Source organism: Triticum urartu, chromosome 4, assembly GCF_003073215.2.
Source record: "Triticum urartu cultivar G1812 chromosome 4, Tu2.1, whole genome shotgun sequence".
Taxonomy (NCBI): Eukaryota; Viridiplantae; Streptophyta; class Magnoliopsida; order Poales; family Poaceae; genus Triticum; species Triticum urartu.
The window spans coordinates 107,887,283-107,908,938 of NC_053025.1; the positions used below are offsets into that span (position 1 = coordinate 107,887,283).

At 53.4% G+C, this 21,656-nt stretch overlaps 1 protein-coding gene across 1 annotated transcript; it reads left to right on the forward strand.

The window, feature by feature from the left end:
* Positions 1-5,624: 5,624 nt before the first annotated feature.
* On the forward strand, positions 5,625-11,180 carry LOC125550912 (probable cysteine desulfurase). Its single transcript, XM_048714032.1, has 4 exons — positions 5,625-5,950; positions 6,047-6,554; positions 9,917-10,550; positions 10,672-11,180. Exons 1-4 carry the CDS (start codon positions 5,665-5,667, stop codon positions 11,056-11,058), a joined length of 1,815 nt encoding a protein of 604 aa, XP_048569989.1. The 5' UTR covers positions 5,625-5,664; the 3' UTR covers positions 11,059-11,180.
* The last annotated feature ends 10,476 nt before the right edge of the window (positions 11,181-21,656 follow it).

A 21,656-nucleotide genomic window follows, 5' to 3' on the forward strand; every position in this document is an offset into this window, starting at 1 on the left:
AGAGCGGCGCCGTTGACGCCGGCGCTTAGGCTGCTTCTTGGAGGGGTCATCCTCCGCTGTTCCATTGCCATTGCCTTCTTTTGGGGTGTCCACCATGTATATATCATACGACTAGGTGGCTTTCCAGTGCCCTATAGGCGCTGGTTCTTGATCGTCTCCTGCATCGGCGTCCATACCGTCGATGTCTTCGGAGTCGAAGTCGAGCATGTCGGTTAAATCATCGCAGTGGCTATGAAGTGGGTGGTGGGTGGGCTTTGAATTTCATCATCCGCATCCCAACCTTGCTGACCATAGTCCGGCCAGGGCTCTCCTGATAAAGAGAGAGACTTTAGTGAATTCAGAATATCGCCGAAGGGCGAGTGCTGAAAGATGTTCGCGGCGGTGAACTCCATGATCGACGTCCAATCGGGTTCGATCGGTCGGGGCGCGGAGGGTTCGGAGTCTGGAGAGGATTCCGGCTCCTTGGAGTCACGGGCCTCGCAGAGAATAGGGTTGGTGTTCGGCTCGATCGCCGTAGAGATTGCAGCCGCCGAGGCGGTGTCTAACCACCCATCCTCGATTGGTTTGATCGGCTCCGAGCTAGGGGTCGGAGCGGACACAGGTGCGGCCTCCAGGGCACTGTTTGACGGCAGAGCTAAATCATGCCCATCGTGAAGTGCGGCGGGCTCGGCTGTGGCTCGAATCCGTCGAAGATCAAGTCTCTGTGGATGTCGGCCGTGTAGTTCAAACTTCCAAATCTGACCTGATGGCCAGGGGCGTAGCTTTCAATCTGCTCCAGATGACCAAGCAAATTGGCCCGTAGTGCAAAGCCGCCGAATACGAAGATCTGTCCGGGGAGAAAGTCTCACCCTGGATCGCATCGCTGTTGATGATCGGAGAAGCCATCGGGCCTAAAAGTGACGACACAGAGGAACTCTCAATGAAAGCACCAATGTCGGTGTCAAAACCGGTGGATCTCGGGTAGGGGGTCCCGAACTGTGCGTCTAGGCCGGATGGTAACAGGAGGCAGGGGACACAATGTTTTACCCAGGTTCGGGCCCTCTTGATGGAGGTAAAACCCTACGTCCTGCTTGATTAATATTGATGATATGGGTAGTACAAGAGTAGATCTACCACGAGATCAGAGAGGCTAAACCCTAGAAGCTAGCCTATGGTATGATTGTTGTTCGTCCTATGGACTAAAACCCTCCGGTTTATATAGACACCGGAGAGGGCTAGGGTTACACAGAGTCGGTTACAATGGTAGGAGATCTACATATCCGTATCGTTAAGCTTGCCTTCCACGCCAAGGAAAGTCCCTTCCGGACACGGGACGAAGTCTTCAATCTTGTATCTTCATAGTCCAGGAGTCCAGCCGAAGGTATAGTCCGGCTATCCGGACACCCCCTAATCCAGGACTCCCTCACTCACCGTTCGAACGCGCCTGAACACGGCTCAAATGATGTGCCGTAGCGCGATTCCGGCCGTCTCCGGCGTTCGGCCGCCGCGGATGGCCTCGCCGGCGTTGCTCCAGCACCGGCGCTGACCTGGCACCGGCGGGGCCCGCCTCTGGGTCGCTGCCCGTGGCCCCCTAGACTTAGTTGACCACGTTGACCGTGGTCAACTATGCTGACTGGGCACTCAGTGCCACTGACACACGAGCCCCACCGCATAATTAACCTAATTAAAACATTTTCCTAATTAAAAGTAATTAGCTAAACTAGTGAGTCACTGACTGGTGGGGTCCAGTCACTAATTAGTCTGTTTAAGTTAAAATGATCTGCTGTTAGCCCACTGCCAATGACAGGTGGGCTCTACTGGTCAGTTTGACCTGGTCAGCGAGTTTGTTGACCATTGATCTCATCATCACGTCATGCTGACGTCATTTTATCTTTCCTGTTAATTTAATTAATTCCAAAAATAGTTTAATCTGTAGAAATTCGTAGAAATTAAATTGTACCTTGGATGAAAATGTTTTCTATATGAAAGTTGCTCAGAAAAATCCAACGAATCCGAATACGCGGTCCGTTCATCTGGCACATGCCCCTAGCAGTCTGAACATGGGACATTTCCCCCTCCAGTCATTTGTCTGACACAGGTTTGGAACCGGGAAAATATTCCCGGTTGAATCCCCCCTTCGCCTATATCGTGTAGCCATACGTTAGGTCACTCCTGGCACAACATAGTGCCACATTATGCTTTATGATGCTATGTTTGCTTTATATTCACTGTTTCTTCCCCCTCTTCTCTCCGGTAGACCCCGAGACCGATGCCGCCCATGTGATCGACTACGTTGACGACGACCCCTCCTTGCCAAAGCAACCAGGCAAGCAACCCCCCCCCTTGAGCATTCCGATATCGCCCATTTCTTTCCTCTCATGCTTGCATTAGAACTGCTACTGCTTTATGTATGATCCTACACTGATGCATAGCCTGTTTTTGTTACCTTCTTTCATACCTTACCTACTTGTCCTAAACTGCTTAGTATAGGTTGGTTAGTGATCCATCAGTGACCCCCACCTTGTCCCAGTTGCCCCGCTTTATGTTCGATGACTCGATCAATGTGATCGACGTCCAGGTCCCGACACCGCACATCACCCCCCTAGTTGAACGACTCTGCAGAGTTACCATCGAGTGCCGAGGGTGGAACCTCATACATCACTCCCGATGATACCTCTGTAGTGTAGCTAATCGGTCGTGGTCATCGAGGGTAATTTCCTCCTTAACCACTTCTGTAACGGCTCTGTCGTGCAACCCATCAAATGTGAACCTCGAGGGTGGATCCTCTTACGTTCACCTTGATGATAACATCGAGTGGGATTCACCGGGGGTGATTCCTCGGGTTTTCCCTTTGGTGTTAGACACACAGTTACTATGACTTTACACTGAACCATGTTACTAAAGACGGGTCGGCCCTGAGGGGTACCGCGCGAGCTTAATAGCGAGTGATGTGGAGTCGGGTTGACCTGGAAGGTGCCCGCGAGATACTTACGAGGCGTGGCCGAGCATTCTTAGCCCTTGCCGCAAGTACTCGAGACAGGGCGATGGGGTCACATCGATCGTGAGTCTCTGCTCGTTACCGCGTGCTCCTAATCCACTACGGTTTGGATATTTGATCCGAGGGGCCTCTGGCCTGATAGCACTAACCATCACGTGGGCATAGTATGGGCGTTCTGCGTCGTATACATCAGCCGAAGCTTAATAGACGTCAGCGACTGAGCGGCACGCGCCGGGTTGGACTGGTAAGCACCTGCCTTTTTGAAGGAGGTAGCTAGGTCTGCTCAGCGGTCGCGTACGCAACGTGTAGGAGTTCTCGGGGAGATGGCCCATGACCCCTGGGGCATAGGTTTAGTCCGGCGTGCTGGCCTCTCTATTAAGCCTAGGTCGGGTTGCGGCGTATTGTTTGGTCGAGGCCGGGCATGACCCAGGAAAGTGTGTCCGGCCGGAGTTAATCGAGCGTGGTGGGTAAGTTGGTGCACCCCTGCAGGGAAGAAAACATCTATCAATAGCCTGTCCTACGGTAACGGACACTTGGAGTTGTATCCCGATCGATACAACTAGAATTGGACATTTGAGATGAGAAATGGATATGAGACATGGTTATGATGAATGGATAGTATGGCTCTGGGATTGCTTTCTCGCTGGGAGTCGAGAAAGGATCTCTGGCCGAGGTTGATAACACTACTACTTTACATTATGTTGATCTGTACTCTTCTATATGCTGCAAGATGCTTGAAGATGCTAGTCTTCGATAGGCTAGGCTTTCCCCTTCTTTCTGGCATTCTGTAGTTTAGTCCACAGATACAGCCTATTTCCTTTGATATAGATGCATACTTAGTTTAGATCTGATGTAAGTCTTGCGAGTACTTTGGATGAGTACTCATGGTTGCTTTGCTACTTCTTTTTTCCCCATACCCGATTGTTGCGACCAGATGACGGACCCCAGGAGCCAGATGACACCACTGATGACTACTGCTACCCCGAGGATGCCTACTACTACGTGACGGCCGCTGACGACTTGGAGTAGTTAGGAGGCTCCCAGGTAGGAGGTCTTGCCTTTTCGATCAATGTTGCTTTTGTGCTAGCCTTCTTAAGGCAAACTTGTTTAACTTATGTCTGTACTCAGATATTGTTGCTTCCGCTGACTCTTGTGTTTTCGAGCTTATGTATTCGAGCCCTCGAGGCCCCTGACTTGTAATATAAAGCTTGTATTATTTTAATTTGTGTCTAGAGTTGTGTTGTGATATCTTTCCGTGAGTCCTTGATCTTGATCGTACACATTTGCATGTATGATTAGTGTATGATTGAATCGAGGGCGTTACACCATCGTGCCCCGCTGCACTGTCATCGTTGTCCGTGTCATCCTCCCACCAGCGGCGGTATGACGCCGGAGGGCCGTGGCAGCCTTATCCTGCAGTTGTCTGCCGGTCGTGGAGGAGCCGCTATACACCTCATGCTGCACACTGCACGACTTGAAAAGCCGCGGCCAAGCCAGGCGAAGGGGTGGTCAGCCTGTTTCAATGCGGTGCAGCGGCCGGAGTTGATTCGACATGTCACGTTCGTCAGCATCGCCTCCCGTCCGGTCAAATCGCGGGCATCAATGTCGGCCGCTACATGCTCTGGGTCAGCATGAATGCAGCACGACAAGCGGTGCGTGCATTCAATGGAAAGCGCGGGAGATGTGGGTGGGGATTTGTGGTGGGCTAGGGCAGTCAGGCGCGGGTGTGGCAGCGGTCTGGACGCCAGCAAAGCCCCTTGCCCTCTCCCTACCTCCACTTTGTCTTCTGTTTGCGGGAAAAAACACGGCCGAACCGGCAAGCAAACCGATATAGGGCTACATTGAATGACAAAACACGTTCGGACTGCTCGTTCCGAACGTACGCGGGTGATTTGAGAATCGATGTTGGAGATGCCCTGAACCCTAGTTCATTTCATTTACGGACCAAACCATCATAAGCAATTAACCTCCCACGCACAACACATCCCATCTAAAAAAGTCGTGCGCTGATGCCTGCTGGATATAAATAATCTCCCTCGTATGTCAGCTGATCCGTTATAAAAACCTACAGAAATTGTTGGACGACATGTGTCCAACTGTCCATCGAGTCATCTACGATTTTTTTTTTTTGTAAATGGAGTAATAGCCGGCGGTTAAATCTTTTTTTTTTGACAGTGATGAGATTTCAGTGTGTGATGTAACTACACTGAGATCCGACCAAATGGAAGTATGGAAAACACCTATACGTACGCTCCAGCTGCACGACTTTGATCACGTAGGACATTGAAATTTCTTCAAGCTGGTACCGCAATTTTGCAACCAAGACATTGACCAAAGAAGCCATGGGTTTAGTCGTCTCGTGTGATCTCATCAATTGACGCTGACACTGATTTGTTCGATTTTTAATGGTATAAATTAGTTGATCATATGTAGCTACTAGTTTCAAATTTGCATGTGAACATAAACTTGGACACGTACGTGTAGCAAAGGACTGCAAGCTACATAATTGCACGGAGAGCCATGCGCTCATGCCCATGCAAAGGTTAGATAAGCTCACAAGACAAAGGAAAAAAATAATACAATATATCCTGTAATTTATACACAAGTACTCCCTACTATATACATGCCTCCGACCGGTGACGTTTTGTAGAGCATTTGCATTGTGCAAGCAAGCAAATTAGTTTAGCATGCCGTCCCTTCGGGCGGCCATGGCGGACGGCGCCGACCGCGTCGAGGCCACGACGATCGGCAACGACAAGGAGACCCTGCTGAGCCTGCTCCGCGCCAAGTCGGAGCGGAGCGCCGAGGCGGAGGAGAAGGTGGAGTGGGTGCGATCGCAGATGGTCGGCCGCGACGCAGAGTTCGACACGCCGTTCGGCCGCCGCGCCCTCGTCTACGCCGACCACACCGCCTCCGGGCGCGGCCTCCGCTACATCGAGGACTACATCCTCACACAAGTCCTCCCCTTCTACGGTCAGCTCGATCAGCACTAATACTTTGCATGAGGATCTAGCACGCAAGAGAACGTGCGGGAATGATTGACACGATCGACGTGCGTGTGATGTTTAGGGAACACGCACACGGAGGACAGCTACGTCGGGAGCAGGACGACGAAGATGGTGAGGACGGCGGCGAGCTACATCAAGCGGTGCATGGGCGCCGGTGCCGACGACGCGCTGATCTTCTGCGGGTCCGGCGCCACGGCGGCGGTGAAGCGGCTGCAGGAGGCGATGGGGATGGCCGCGCCGGCGGGGCCGCTTCTGCGGGCGAGGCTGCTCGCGCAGCTGCGCGCGGAGGAGCGGTGGGTGGTCTTCGTGGGACCCTACGAGCACCACTCCAACCTGCTGTCGTGGCGGCAAAGCCTGGCGGACGTCGTGGAGGTCGGTGCCGGCGACGACGGGCTCGTCGACCTCGCCGCGCTCCGGCGCGCGCTGGGCTCCCCCGAGTACGCGAAGCGGCCCATGCTGGGGTCATTCTCGGCGTGCAGCAACGTCACCGGCATCGTCGCCGATACCCGAGCGATCGCGCGCGTCCTGCACCAGCATGGGGCTTTCGCTTGCTTCGACTTTGCCGCGAGGTACGTCCACGTAGCCAATCCCAATGTTTTAGTCTTATATTGTGCACCAACACCATGATCGATCGAACATGTTGTTTTTGATTGGCATTTATTTGGAAACAATCTACTTTTTTGCAGTAATAACGTTCATTAGGCTAGTGTTTGTGAGTTTGGAATATTCGCAAATGATGCTTACATGTTATCAAGCTCGACCCAACCCGCCGTCCATTACATCTAACAAGTTTCATCTATAGAAACTAGATAGATAAGTTGCAAAAATGAAATCCCAACATACACATCTAACAAGTTTCATCTATAGATACCAGAATTTTCGATATTCCGTATTACATATTTTCGCAAAAAGAAATGGATATTAGTACACAAAACAGAGCTCATATTAGCATTTCTCCCGTTTTCGTGGACACGTACTGCCATTGCTATCTATCACCCGGTGCTCCCGTTTGACGGTCCAGTAAACCCACGGTGTTCTCCCGGTCAGAAGTCATACCAGTGGATTAATTAAATATGATCGGCAATACTAATTCCAACAGAAAACCAACCAGATTTCCTCCGCGCTTTGACATCGCAACCCGCAAGCACGAGAAATTTGTCCGTTGCCACACTCCACCTGCTCTGCTGGCTGCTGCCATGCCGGCCAGCGCTGCGCCAATTAAATATAGCAGCCCTGCTGGATGATGAGTTATCGGTCGCCACTTTGACTTGGCTGATGCGGTTACTGGTACCAAGCAATTGCACGCCAGAACAGTGTAGAGCACAAGCGAACATTGACTTGAGAGTTGAGAACGTACCGCGCACATTATATACTGTAGCAAATACAAGTCCTGTCCTAGTTGATCTTGCTGATCTCCTCTCCGGCCGGTCCCTCTCAGCATGGAAGTGGTCTGTCTTAATGCCTCGCTCAATGTTTCTCTATTAGTGCTTGATCACAGCAAGTCTGGCTAGACAACGAAGGGCATTGACCTGGAAAAGTCGGTAGCGCATCTCAAGTTGTGATGAAACTTGCTATCACCGCTCGCAAGACTTCAGTTCTGTCGTTCAAACAAAATACTTCATACTTTGGGACCTTTTACAATATAGTAGGAGCCATGCCCGGGTGTATTTGGTCCAAAATAGATACCCCCGAATTAAATTTACTGCTCGCTCATTCCCGGAAAATAGGTTCTCTAAGTTCTTCGCAAGTCAAATTTTTCTTAAGTTTGACCAAAGATTGTAGAAAAGGTAACACCAGTTACTACAACGACTAAATATACTTATGTTGGACCAAGATTATAAAAAATAGGAACATTTACCACATCAAATAATTATACTTTCAAAACATATTCCGTGATGAATCAATTGATATTGAATTGGTAATGTAGGTCTTGATATCTTTTTCCATGAATTTCGTCAACCTCAGTGTTGTTGGGTATGCATGAACAGTAGTGGTTTTGGAAACACACTGGTTTAGAAAGCGAGTGATGCCAGAAAATGCTTTGAGCAGTCGAGAGTTGAGACACACTTTTTCCCCTGTCATTCGATGTTGCCTGAATTGCCACATTGGTTTTCCGTATGTATTGCGGATCCAAGGAGTTGAGATCTAGGTCTCCCAAAGGCTACAAGCTTGAAGCTAGTTCCGAAGTTAGAACTTAGCTCGAAGGTAGTTATGAAGGTAATACTACCTAACCCAAAACTTGTTCCGATAACACCTAGCCCAAAGCTAGTTCCAAAGACAACACATCACACAAATCACTTAAAATAATGAGATAGAGGTTATACCACTCACACATCGGCTTGAAGCATGGCACGAGCTTCACATCGATGGGATAGAAGATAGAAGCAGGAAGATGAAACCCCCTGAACATTTGACCAATTAGAACCATGACAAACAGACCTAGGAAATGAACAACACACCAAGTGAGGATTCAGAGCCCCTTTGTCAACCAACACTCGGACACTTGGAATAACAACAGAGATGAGGTTACACATTATCAATGCATGAGGAAACATTGTAAAGCACGGTGGTGATGTGATCATCTATCATTTGAAAAACAACATGTGATGGTTTGCTACTACCATAGCCTTCATGAGGCGATTGCCAACTTCTGTTCTCCGGCAAAAAAGAAGATTGCCAACCTCTGCTAACTCTTAATTATGTATCTTTGCTTTCATGCCATCACGAGGGGTCAAGCTTTTGTCCAAATGTGAACCTTCACCATAGCCGCCGACATCGTCTTCCAAATCCTAGATAGTGAAGGGCGATGTGGTTGGATCCACCGAAAATAATTGTTCATAGGGTGGCGAAATTCAGTGATGGAGCTACACAATCAAAGTTGGGCAGGCTAGTACAAAGGAAGGCCGGCTACTTTCCCCTCAGGGCTCAGTTTACTATCGATAGCATACTATGTTTCTTATGTGCTAGGCTAGGCTAGACGTGGCCCATTTTCCTATCACGTAGCTCCGACAGTGGTAAAGTTGTCGGGGCTTGATTGCACTCATCAACATTTAAATCTTGTTCATCATGCTTAGTATTTTAGAACATTATAGCTAGATCACCGAAAAGTCCCCTCACATATTAAACTCCTCATCCGTCTGATGGGGACTCTCTTTCTCAATATTATCACATTTTTTTTGTGAATTCAACATTATCACTTAGGAATGGTGCGAGATGAAAGTTTTGTTGCACGGTTTTGTATGAGCGAAAGCCGTCCAATGTGCAGCTGCTTCCTGCACCTAGCCGATCGGGTCGGGCAGCCATCCTTTAGTGTGACAAGAAATATCGCTGGTCGCCGTGGTGGTACAATGAATGTGTTTTGCGCACTCCGCCTGTTGTTATCGGACAAAAAGGACGATCGGCCCCTCGGCTCGATTGCCTTCACCCATGCATTCATCAACTTACTGTTAGCAATTAATACAGCGACCACGCTTTCGAAAAGGAAAACTAAGGGCCTCTTTGATTCACAGGATTGTCAAAGTGAAGGAATAGGAAAAATGCAGGAATAGGATGGCATGTCCCATAGTATCCTACAGGATTTGAAAGAATGTTTGATAGCGCGGGAAAAATAAAGGAATTCTACAAAAAGGTTTGAGTGGATGGAAATTTTCCTTCAAAATGTAGTACAAATGGATCCTATGAAAAAATTTCTAAGGATGCCAATCCTATGAATCAAATGAGCATCACAGTTCAAATCCTGCAAAAATCCTATGCAATTTCTTTGAATCAAAGGAGCCCTAATACATCGACCACGAGTAGCAGCAGTACGAGTAAAGAGAATTATTTTCGTGCCGTACATACATGTAGCGTGTCTGTCTCCATGAAATAATGGTGTGACACATTCCCATTCCTGTGCGGCGCGTGCATGACGTTGACATTGCGTACGGTGCAGCGGGCCCTACGTGGAGATCGACATGAGGTCGGGCGACATGGACGGCTACGACGCCGTCTTCCTCAGCCCTCACAAGTTCCCCGGCGGCCCCGGCACGCCGGGCCTCCTGCTCATGAACCGCTCCCTCTACCGCCTCGCCTCGCTGCCGCCCACCACGTGCGGCGGGGGCACCGTCGCCTACGTGAACGGGCGCAGCGAGGACGGCACGGTGTACCTCGACGACGTGGAGGAGCGCGAGGACGCCGGCACGCCGCCCATCACGCAGAAGGTGCGCGCGTCGCTCGCGTTCTGGGTCAAGGAGCACGTCGGGCTCGGCGCCATCGCGCTCCGCGAGCGCGTCCACGCCGACGCCGCCATGCGGTGGCTCCTGTCCAACCCCGCCGTCGAGGTGCTCGGTAGCGTCGAGGCGCGTCGCCTGCCGATATTCTCGTTCCTCGTCTACCCCGGCGGCGACGCGGCGCTGGGGAGGAGGCGGCGGCGGCTGCCCCTCCACGGGCGGTTCGTCGCCAAGCTCATGAACGATCTGTTCGGCATCCAGGCCAGGGGCGGCTGCGGCTGCGCGAGCCCGTACGGGCACGCTCTCCTCGGCGTCGGCGAGGAGCTCTCCCTTCGCATCCGCTCCGCCATTCTTAAGGTAAGTACAAGAAACATCTCTGAGAATCACTGGCATTAGCATTATATCATTCGAAACACACAACTTTGTATACGTTTTACTACTAGTTAACAAATTTGACTGAACTTGTTTCTTCCTCTAGGGCTATCACGGTGTGAAGCCGGGATGGACGAGGGTGAGCTTCGCCTACTACCTCCCACCGGAGGAGTTCCGGTTCATCCTTGCCGCCATCGACTTCGTCGCGGCGCACGGCCACCGGTTTCTGCCGCTCTACAATTTCGACTGGGCCACCGGCAACTGGACCTTCCGGCGCCGTGCAGTCAAGCACCACCTCATGATGGAGGAGCTGCTGCATGGTCATGGTAGCTCTAACACGAAGATGAAGGGGAACAAGAGTGCTGGCGACAGCAACAAGTTCGAGAGCTACCTGGAGTTTGCCACCAAGATCGCGCTGTCACTGCCGGAGACGTGTGACGAGCAGCAGATTCCTGAGGGAATCGACCCTAGCATTGTACTTTTTCGAGTGTGAGACATGTAAAGTTTCATGATTTTGTAAATGAGATGTGGTACAGTCATGCCCATTAACTTCAGAAAATATCTATATATCTATACTCATATTATATACCTATATGAAATAAGAAACGGGCTATTGCTTCTTACACTGTAATTTCGTCCGCCGTCATACTTTAAATTTCGTCCGTTGCACGTCCACCTAAGCCATCGAGGCTATATTGGGCCTGAAAATTCGTCCGTCGCACGTCCGCCTAAGCCATCGAGACTATATTGAGCCTCCCTAGCAGGCTAGCACCGCTGCATGGCATGCCTCCCAGTGCACCACTAGCCCAAAGAAAAAAAAAACTCCCTCTGACATACAAGTAGGAACTTTCCCTCACGTGTAGGGTTTCTCTTCCTCTCGTCGCCTGTGGCGATGTTGATACCTTCATCGCCCATCGCCCCCTGCTCCCGTCCTCTACACTAGGCCGGCGGGGTAGTCTTCGACTGCTCCCTGACCTTGCTAGGGTTTCGCAGGTAGGGTGGGAGGAAGGGTAAAATATCTATCTCCCGCTTCCAGGCGGAGAGATCGATCTGATTTGGGGGTAACCCGGTCATGGCTCGAGTTGGAGAATCATCTGCGATGGGAGGCAAGAAGAAGGGGAAGATCGAGGATCTGATGAAGGAACTGGCCTTGCAGGAGGATGATCTTGATGATGTTGTTTTTGAGGAATCTGATGCCCCGGCGGAGGAGGACCTTCGATGGATGATATTGGTTCGGGTGCATATGGATAAAGGATTCAGCGCCTACTGGTTCTTTCGTAATATGAGAACTGCTTGGGACCTAGCAAGGGAGGTAAAGGTCAAAACCCTAGAAGAAAATCTCTTCCAGATGCAATTCAATTGCTTGGGTGATTGGGAAACAGTAACTTAGGGTGGCCCATGGCACTTTAGAGGAAATCCGGTCATCATTGCTACTTACGATGGATACTCCAAGCCATCAACCATTGAGCTTTTCAAGTTTGATATTTGGGCACGGATTATCGACCTCCCAATAGCCTTCCATGGAAAGGTCAAAGCTTTGGCGTCCAAGATTGGCAAGTTTGTGGATTCTGAACCCTCATCCTTTCATTTCAAGGGGAATTTTTTTGGGTCCGTGTGCGGCTTGATGTATGTAATCCAATCAAGAAGGCCACATCTAACGTCCGGGGAGACGAGAGGGGAATCTTTGCTGTGAAATATGAACGCCTTCCGGACTGGTGCCAAGTGTGTGGCTTTATGGGTCATGAATTCAAGGAGCACGGTGATGGTGTTCATCCTCCATCAACCCTAGTCTTCAAAAATCTGCATGAACCAGCAACTACTGCTTGGGGGACGCGTCGTCGTAACAGGAGACAGAAAACCAAAGGCCAGCAGGAGGCGAGGGAAGAAGATGGGGTGCATGAGGATGCTCATATGGACGAAGGCGATCCCAGTCGCAAGCGCATGTCAGAAGAAGTCGTGGGGGTTACAAAACCTGCTGCTATCACCGGATCAGAGTTGGTCCTTGCCGGAAAGAATAATGCGGGAGGAGCTGTAATCCCTCTAAGCCCGCCCCCTAAGCAGGATCCGAAGAGGTCCAAGACAACTGTTATGGCTAAAAAGAACGGCAATGGAGGACACAAGAAGACCCCCAACGGGGGGAAAGGAAATGATGCAAGATCGACGGCCTCCCCGGCGGAGGACCGCCGGGCGCAATGAATCTCTTATGCTGGAATTGTTGTGGGATAGGCAACGCCCCGACAATTCAAGAGCTGCATGAATTGGCGCAAAAGTTTGCTCCTAGAGTACTTTGCATAGTTGAAACTCAAATTTCTGGAGTTAGAGCTGAAGGATTAGCAAGTACTTTAGGTTATGATAACTCTTTTGCTGTTGATTCCTTCAGTAGAAGTGGAGGTTTGGCTATGTTTTGGAATAATGAAAGAAAGATTGAAACTTTGGGCTATTCGAGGTATCATATTGATGCTAAGGTTAGCAATCTGGGAGGGGATCCATGTAGGATTTCATGCTCCTATGGGGAGGCTTGGACCCACCTCCGTCATCAAACATGGGATACAATGAAGAACTTGGCAAATTTGCAGAATATGTCTTGGGTTTGCATTGGTGACTTTAATGGGGTGCTTCAGCATGATGAGCATGACGGAGTGGGCACTATAAGCCAATCACAAATACAAGGTTTTCGAGACGTCGTAGATGTATGCGGCCTTGTAGACTTGGGTTTCAGTGGCAGTCGATGGACTTACGAGAAAAGAGTCAACGGTGGCACTTATACGCGAGTCCGGCTGGACAAAGCACTAGGGACAGTCGAATGGTGTGAATGATTCCCCCATGCGGAGGTGCAACATCTTACAACAGCCACATCTGATCAGAGCCCCATACTGTCGATCCTAGCACCGGCGCAGGGGAGGCAGGGGGGCAAGATGTTTCGCTATGAGGTTATTGTTGGAAATATGCCCTAGAGGCAATAATAAAATGGTTATTATTATATTTCCTTGTTCATGATAATTGTCTATTATTCATGCTATAATTGTGTTATCCGGAAATCGTAATACATGTGTGAATACATAGACCACAACACGTCCCTAGTGAGCCTCTAGTTGGCTAGCTCGTTGATCAAAAGATAGTCATGGTTTCCTGACTATGGACATTGGATGTCATTGATAACGGGATCACATCATTAGGAGAATGATGTGATGGACAAGACCCAATCCTAAGCATAGCTCAAAGATCGTGTAGTTCGTTTGCTATAGCTTTTCCGAATGTCAACTATCATTTCCTTAGACCATGAGATTGTGCAACTCCCGGATACCGTAGGAGTGCTTTGGGTGTGCCAAACGTCACAACGTAACTGGGTGACTATAAAGGTACACTATGGGTATCTCCGAAAGTGTCTGTTGGGTTGGCACGAATTGAGACTGGGATTTGTCACTCCGTATGACGGAGAGGTATCTCTGGGCCCACTCGGTAATGCATCATCATAATGAGCTCAATGTGACCAAGTGGTTGATCACGGGATCATGCATTACGGTACGAGTAAAGTGACTTGCCGGTAACGAGATTGAACGAGGTATTGGGATACTGACGATCGAGTCTCGGGCAAGTAATGTACCGATTGACAAAGGGATTTGTATACGGGATTGATTGAATCCTCGACATCGTGGTTCATCCGATGAGATCATCAAGGAGCATGTGGGAGCCAACATGGGTATCCAAATCCCGCTGTTGGTTATTGACCGGAGAGTCGTCTCGGTCATGTCTGCGTGTCTCCCGAACCCGTAGGGTCTACACACTTAAGGTTCGGTGACGCTAGGGTTGTTGAGATATTAGTATACGGTAACCCACAAGTTGTTCGGAGTCCCGGATGAGATCCTGGACGTCACGAGGAGTTACGGAATGGTCCGGAGGTGAAGATTTATATATAGGAAGTCAAGTTTCGGCCATCGGGAAAGTTTCGGGGGTAATCGATATTGTACCGGGACCATCGGAAGGGTCCCAGTGTCGGATTTCGGGTTCCGGCAGACCCTTGAGGTTCGAACACTAGGGTGCGCGTGGAGATTTCGCCTTCTACCTACCTACACCCCACCGCCTCGCTAAGATCTAAGCTATGGAAAGAACAACACAAGAGACACAGGGTTTATACTGGTTCGGGCAACCGTTGTGGTGTAATACCCTACTCCAGTGTGGTTTAGTGGATTGCCTCTTGGGCTGATGATGATGAGCAATACAAGGAAGAACAGCCTCGCGAGGGCCTGTTCTTGGCTGGGAGGATGAACTGCTAGGAGGAGTTCAGTCACCCTTCTCTCTCTCTCTTGCCGCTCTGATCTTATCCCTGGTCTCATCTACCTGATCTCATCTCATCCCCCCTCCTCTGGGGGTGGCTAGTCCTATTTATAGGCAAAGGCCCTGGGCCTCTTCCCAAATATTGAGCGGGAAGGGCGCCAACAATTGGCCATTTTGAAGGGGAACATCGGGTACACTTATCCTGACTAAAGTTGGTCCTCGCCTGCCAAAGACTCTGGTGGTGACGCTGGCTTGGGCTCCACAATGACTTCCTCCCTGCCGTTGTGCTGGTCTTGGTCTCGTTGCACTGAAACGGGTACCTTTGCTTGATCCTCTCGCCTGCGCTTGCTCCCTTTGCACCAAAGAGGAAAGGAGGACACTGCGCGGGCTGGCGCGCGCCTGGCACCCTTGGTCGTCATGGCTTGCGTCACGGGCACCTCGTGAGGTACCCCGCCTTGATTTCTCCGCCTCCTCGCGAGCTAGCCTGATGAGGCCGTGCCTGAGGAAGCTCCGTGTCGTACCGCCCCGCGAGGCTTGGCCCCTCGCGAGGGTCTTGGGTCCGTGTTGATGAAGATGGGCCGTGCTGGGCCCCCTTTGAGCCACGCCGCAGGCCGCAGGCAGGCAAGTCTGGGGACCCCCGTTCCCAGAACGCCGACAGTAGCCCCCGGGCCCAAGGCGCGCCCGGACTTGGCCGTGCAGGGAGGCGGAAGGGCAAGAGCGAAGCGCCGCGGGCCCTAACAGCCTGCGGCCTTGGGCGCCGTTGGCTGACGTGGGCGTCTCCACTTCCCCATGGCGCCTCGGCAACTGCACGGATTGGACAAGTCCCTGCATGCAAAGCGGGTCATGATTACCCTCGTGATGCGACGTTGGCCCGCCGGCTATAAGTACGGATCGGCACGCGCCCTTCCAGTTCATCCCCCCTTGCTTCTCCTTCTTCTTCATGGCCCCGTCGAGGAGGTTCTCGGCCGCAGAGAAGGGGAAGGCTCGCCAGGTTGAGCCTGCCTCTCCCCCGCTCAAGCGCGGCCGAGGTCGCCCTCGCAAACATCCTGTTGGCCACCACGGGCAAGCTCCCCCGGGCCGTGGAAGATGATTTCAGCATGGTGACGGGCGGACTACTGCGGCCCGGGGGGCGCGCTTCAGTCGCGCGTTCCCCTAGGCCGTACTTTCGCGCTGCAGAGGTGCTGCCGGAGTTCGTTGTGTGGTCGGCGGAGCCGACTAGCACCCGGCTTCAACTTCCTCGCTTCCTCCTCGGCGAGCTCCCGGCCGGCGCCCCGGGCGGCCTCTGGCTTCAGGCAGACGGCTGCTGCAGCCGGGCCTCATGGGCTTCATGGAGGTCTCCGCAGCCGGGAGCCTGGCCTTGACCCGTTGGTTGGCCAGACGTTTTCCGCGCGCGTGGCCTGAGCCGTCGGTGCACCATTGCACTTCAAGTTTGACGCGATGCCACCCTCTACGTGAGGGTATTTGGGGAAGAGTTCGCCGCGCAGGGTGCTGCCCTGAGGGATGACGACCGGCGGGCCGAGACCCAGCCCCCGATGATGGAGAGGACAGCGCTCGCGTGATTGGCGGCGCTCAGGTTCCCAAGCTTCACCAGTTCTTCTTCAGGCGGCGACTCTTCTAGCGGCTGCCGTCAGCCTCCACGCCGTCAGTACCTGCCTGGAAGGTGGGTAGCGCGTCTGCCCATCGTCGCGCCTCGTGAAGCGCGAGAGGGAGTCTGCCTGAGCCCGGAGCAGCCCCGAGTCTTCCCTGCCAGGCCGGGTGTGAGGCGAAGTGCGCCTGATTTTGCTCTTTCTTTTCCTTTTTCCTGCGTTAAAAAGACAGTAGCGTGGAGCCCCGCGGGGGCGTGTTGGGTATGCTGTAATCATCGGCTTTGCTTTCCGTTATCGTGCCTTCCGGCTACGTGGCGCGCGTAGATAGTTCCCGACCCCAGCCGTGGGGCGACCGAACCCAGGCCCTTTGATTGTCGCCGGTGCCCGTGGGGCACGGACTGGAGGGGTTGCTCCTGTATATGGACCCAGGTCGCGAAAACCTTTGAACGACTAGGACAGAAACACTCACGAGGGCGCTCGGCTGCCCCTCGCGAGGCCTTGCATAAGAGAAATCGAGGCAGGAGAGTGAAAGTGAAGAACCACAAGCAAAGACGGCAACCCTTCAACAAAACTTCGAATGAGAAGTGAACAAGCCAACTGCGGAAAGCAAATGAAAAGCCGCGTCCGGCACCTAATCTAGTCTTCGACGTCTTCTCACCAGCGCGAGCTAAGTGCTGCCACTGGGCGTGGGAGGGAGCCCCAGGGCCTGAGGCCGGCGCTCCTGAGACTCCGGGGCGTGTACAGCCCCAACTCATTATTACGTGAGAGTGTCACGGGCGGCGAAGGCATTCGCCTTCTTCACAGGCTCTGGGCCTTTTCCAAAACGCGACAGCTTCACAGGCATTCGCCTTCTTCACAGGCTCTGGGCCTTTTCCAAGACGCGACAGCTTCACAGGCATTCGCCTTCTTCACAGGCTCTGGGCCTTTTCCAAAACGCGACAGCTTCACAGGCATTCGCCTTCTTCACAGGCTCTGGGCCTTTTCCAAGACGCGACAGCTTCACAGGCATTCGCCTTCTTCACAGGCTCTGGGCCTTTTCCAAAACGCGACAGCTTCACAGGCATTCGCCTTCTTCACAGGCTCTGGGCCTTTTCCAAGACGCGACAGCTTCACAGGCATTCGCCTTCTTCACAGGCTCTGGGCCTTTTCCAAAACGCGACAGCTTCACAGGCATTCGCCTTCTTCACAGGCTCTGGGCCTTTTTAAGGGTAGAACCTCCGGAGGTGCTGGATGTTCCATGCGTTCTGAACCGGCACCCCCTCCTGAGTCTCCAAGCGCGCGGAGCCAGGCCTGGAAACATGAACAACCTTGAACGGGCCCTCCCACATGGGAGAGAGCTTGTGCAGTCCTCCCCTGGAGAGAACCCGCCTGAGCACGAGGTCTCCTACCTCGAGAGTTCTGGGGCGGATGTTGCGGCAGTGGTATCGCCGCAGTGCTTGCTGGTACCTCGCCGCTCACAGCGCGGCTTCTCGGCGACGTTCCTCCCCCAACACGAGGTCCATCCCTCGCATGGCGTCCTGCTGCGCCTCATCGAAAGCCAGGACCCGTGCGGAGCGACGTCTGACCTCGTGAGGGAGGACCGCTTCGGCTCCGTAGACCAGGAAGAACGGGGTCTCTCTAGTCGGCTTGGTCGCAGTTGTGCGGATGGACCACATCACGGACTGAAGCTCATCGTACCAACCTCTGCCGCAGGCCTCCAGCTTCTTCTTGAACGTCCTGGTCTTAAGGCCCCTCAGGACCTCTGCGTTGCCTCGCTCGGCCTGGCCGTTGCTTCGGGGGTGCGCCACCGAAGCGTAGCATATCTGCGTTCCAAGGTTAGCACAATATGTTTTGAAGAGGTTACTGGTGAATTGCGAACCGTTGTCTGTGATGATGCGGTTCGGCACCCCGAACCAGCTCATGATGCCCCTGATGAACTTGACCGCGGAACCCGCGGGGATGGTGCGGACGGCTTCTACTTCAACCCACTTGGTGAACTTGTCCACGGCGACGTAGAGGTAGCGGTAGCCCCATGGCGCCCGAGGAAACGGGCCCAGGATGTCCAGCCCCCAGACTGCGAATGGCCACGAAAGGGGTATAGTCTGCAGGCCTCCTGCCGGCTGATGGATCTTCTTGGCGTGGAACTGGCAGGCCTCACAAGCCTTCACCAGTTCGACGACGTCATTGAGTGTGGTGGGCCAATAAAACCCACTGCGGAACGCCTTGCCGACCAGGGTCCGTGATGATGAATGATGTCCACAGTCTCCGCCGTGTATGTCTTCCAGTAGCTCCTTTCCTTGCTCCCTGGAGATGCAGCGCAGGGATACATCGTTTGGTCGCTTCCGGTAGAGCTCTCCATCCTTGATGCAGTATGCCGTGGCCAGCCGTGCCACACGCTCCGCCTCCTCCTCCTTCTCCGGCAGGGTCCCTTGTGTTAAGTAACTCCGGAGTTCCATGATCCAGTCCCCCTCCTAAGGCTCCATCGTCAGGAGCAGGCGTGCTCCTGAGGCCGGGCCACAGACCGGGGCTCCTGAGGCAGGTGGCTGGGGGAGCTCCTCCCGAGGCTGAGCCGTGTTTGACAATGACGGCAGGGCCAAGGGCTTGAAGAGCCGCTCCTCGAAGACGCCAGGCTCCTACGGCAACTGCCTGGACGCCCGTTTGGCGATGTCGTCGGCCTCCTGATTGGTGCCACGGGGCACATGCTGCAACTCCAACCCCCAGAACTGCTTCTCCATCCTGCGGACCTCCGCAAGGTAGGCTTCCATGTGCTCATCTTTCGGCTCGTACACCTTGTTGGAGAAATTGACAAGGAGCTGCGAATCGCCCTTGATGGTGAGGCGTTTCACCCCCAGGGCATCTGTGGCCTTCAAGCCCGCTATTAGACCTTCATACTCCGCTATGTTGTTGGAGACCTTTTCACCTTGCTGGAAACAGAGCTGTACAGCGTAGTAGAGCTTGTCTTGAGTGGGCGATATAAGCACCGCCCCAGCTCCAGCGCCATGCCTGGAGAACGCCCCATCGAAGTACATGACCCAGCCTTCTGGCGCCTCGCTTCCCGGGGAGAGGGACCGATCCTCGTCGGCCTTGAGGCCTGGTGCCTCCGTCCATTCTGCCACAAAATCCGCTAATGCTGCTCCCTTGATGACTCTGGTCGTGCTGAATTCAAGCTGAAACGCTTGCAGTTCTATGTTCCACTCAGCGACCCTTCCGGCTAAGTTAGGGCTCCTGAGCACTCTCTCCAAGGGGTATGACGAGACGACCTTGATGGGGTGACCCTTAAAATAGTGCCGCAGCTTGCGCGAGGCCACCAGTAGCGCGAGGAGGAGCTTCTGAGGCATGGGGTATCGTGCCCTCGCGTCCCGCAACACCGTGCTGATGAAGTACACTGGGTGCTCAACGAGGTTGGGTGCGTCAGTGCTGGTGGCGCCCTCCGGAGACCATGGCGCCTCCTGAGGCGATGAGGCCTCCGGAGGCTGGCTATCTGGGAGAGGGGCCTCTTTCGCCTCTAGTGCACTCCTTTGCGGCAGCTGATCCTCCTCAGCCGCGGTGGTGGTTTCTGTGGGCCTTCCTTGTCCTTGTTTTGCCTTGTCCCGGGCTGCTGCTGTGGTTTTGATTCGACGCTCCTCCCTAACCGCCACCAGGGCTGCTGGCGGAGTAGGGAGTGGCGGCGAGGTAAAGCACCAGGGGCTCTTGAGGGCGCGGAGCCACCATGACCGGAGGGCTGGTCAGGTATCTCTTGAGATCTTGGAAAGCCTTGTCGGCCTCTTCGGTCCATTCAAAGGGCCCCTTTTTCTTCATTAGCTAGAAGAAGGGCAGCGCTCGCTCCCCCAACTTGGAGATGAATCGCCCTAGCGCGGTCACGCGCCCAGTGAGCTTCTGCATTTCTCTGAGGGTATTTGGCGGGCTCATGTCCTCGACCGCCTTGACCTTTTCCGGGTTAGCCTCGATGCCTCGGTGGGACACGAGGAAACCCAAGAGCTTGCCTGAGGGGACTCCGAACACACACTTCTCTGGGTTGAGCCGCAGGTTCACTGTGTTGAGGCTCACGAAGGTTTCCTCCAGGTCTTGTGTCAGGGTCCTGGCCTCCCGAGACTTCACCACAATGTCATCGACGTAAGCCTCAATATTCTTCCCGAGCTGCGGGCCCAAGGTGATGTGCATCAGCCGCTGAAAGGTCGCCCCGGCGTTACGCAGCCCAAATGGCATGCATGTGTAGCAGTACACCCCACACGGGGTTAGGAAGGCTGTCTTTTCGATGTCTTCTATCGCCATCTTGATCTGGTGATACCCAGAGAAGGCATCCAGGAAGCATAGCAGGTCGCATTCTGCGGTGGAATCGACGATCTGGTCGATGCGGGGGAGGGGGAACGGATCTTGCGGGCATGCCTTGTTGAGGTTGGTGAAGTCGACACACATGCGCTCCTCCCCTCCCTTCTTTGGCAGAACGACAGGGTTGGCCAACCAATCCGGGTATCGGACCTCGCGAATGACCCCAGCGGATTCTAGTTTGCGGGTCTCTCGGACGATGAAGGCCTGCTTTTCTGTGGACTGCCGCCTTGCCTTCTGCTTCACAGGGCGCACGTTGGGGCACACGTTGAGGTGATGCTCGATTACACTCCTTGGGATCCCCGCCAACTGGTCAGGCTCCCAAGCGAATACCTTCTTGTTCGCGCGCAGGAACTTGACCAGGGTCTCCTCCTGCTCGGGCTCAAGGTTGGCGCCTATGGTGAAAGTGGCATTGGTGGACCCGTCCTCATCGACGGGTATCTGCTTGGTTTCTGCCTTGTCTTGGGTGAACAATTGTTTCTTCTTGGCGGGTGCAGCCCCCTTGGGCTCGGGGGTCTCCGAGTCGGCGGCCTATGCCGACGCCGCCGTCTTGTAGGCGAGCTTGAGCACTCGCAGTGCGTCTCCGGTGTCCCCGTGCACGGTGAGGACACCGCTGCTCCCGGGCATCTTCATGAGGTTGTACGCCGGGTGCGCCGCGGCCATGAACTGGGCCAGCGCTGGATAGCCGAGGATGGCATTGTAGGGGAGGCCGATGGGGCCGATGTCGAAGTCGATCAGCTTCGTGCGGAAGTTTTCGTAGGTGCCGAAGGTTACTGGGAGCCGGATCTGTCCCAAGGAGCTGGATGACCCGCCCCCAACGCCTGAGAAGGGCCGGCTGGGTTGCAGCCGCTCCAGGGGTATGCAGAGGAGGTTGAAGGCCTCAACCGAGAGCACGCTGAGGCCCGCACCGCCATCGATGAGAGTT

Excerpts from the sequence above, each read along its gene's own strand:
- LOC125550912 (XM_048714032.1), top strand. The coding sequence starts at position 5,665 with ATGCCGTCCCTTCGGGCGGCCATGGCGGACGGCGCCGACCGCGTCGAG. Across the intron at positions 5,951-6,046 it reads ACAAGTCCTCCCCTTCTACG|GGAACACGCACACGGAGGAC; the intron begins GTCAGCTCGATC and ends TGTGATGTTTAG. Across the intron at positions 10,551-10,671 it reads TCCGCTCCGCCATTCTTAAG|GGCTATCACGGTGTGAAGCC; the intron begins GTAAGTACAAGA and ends TTCTTCCTCTAG.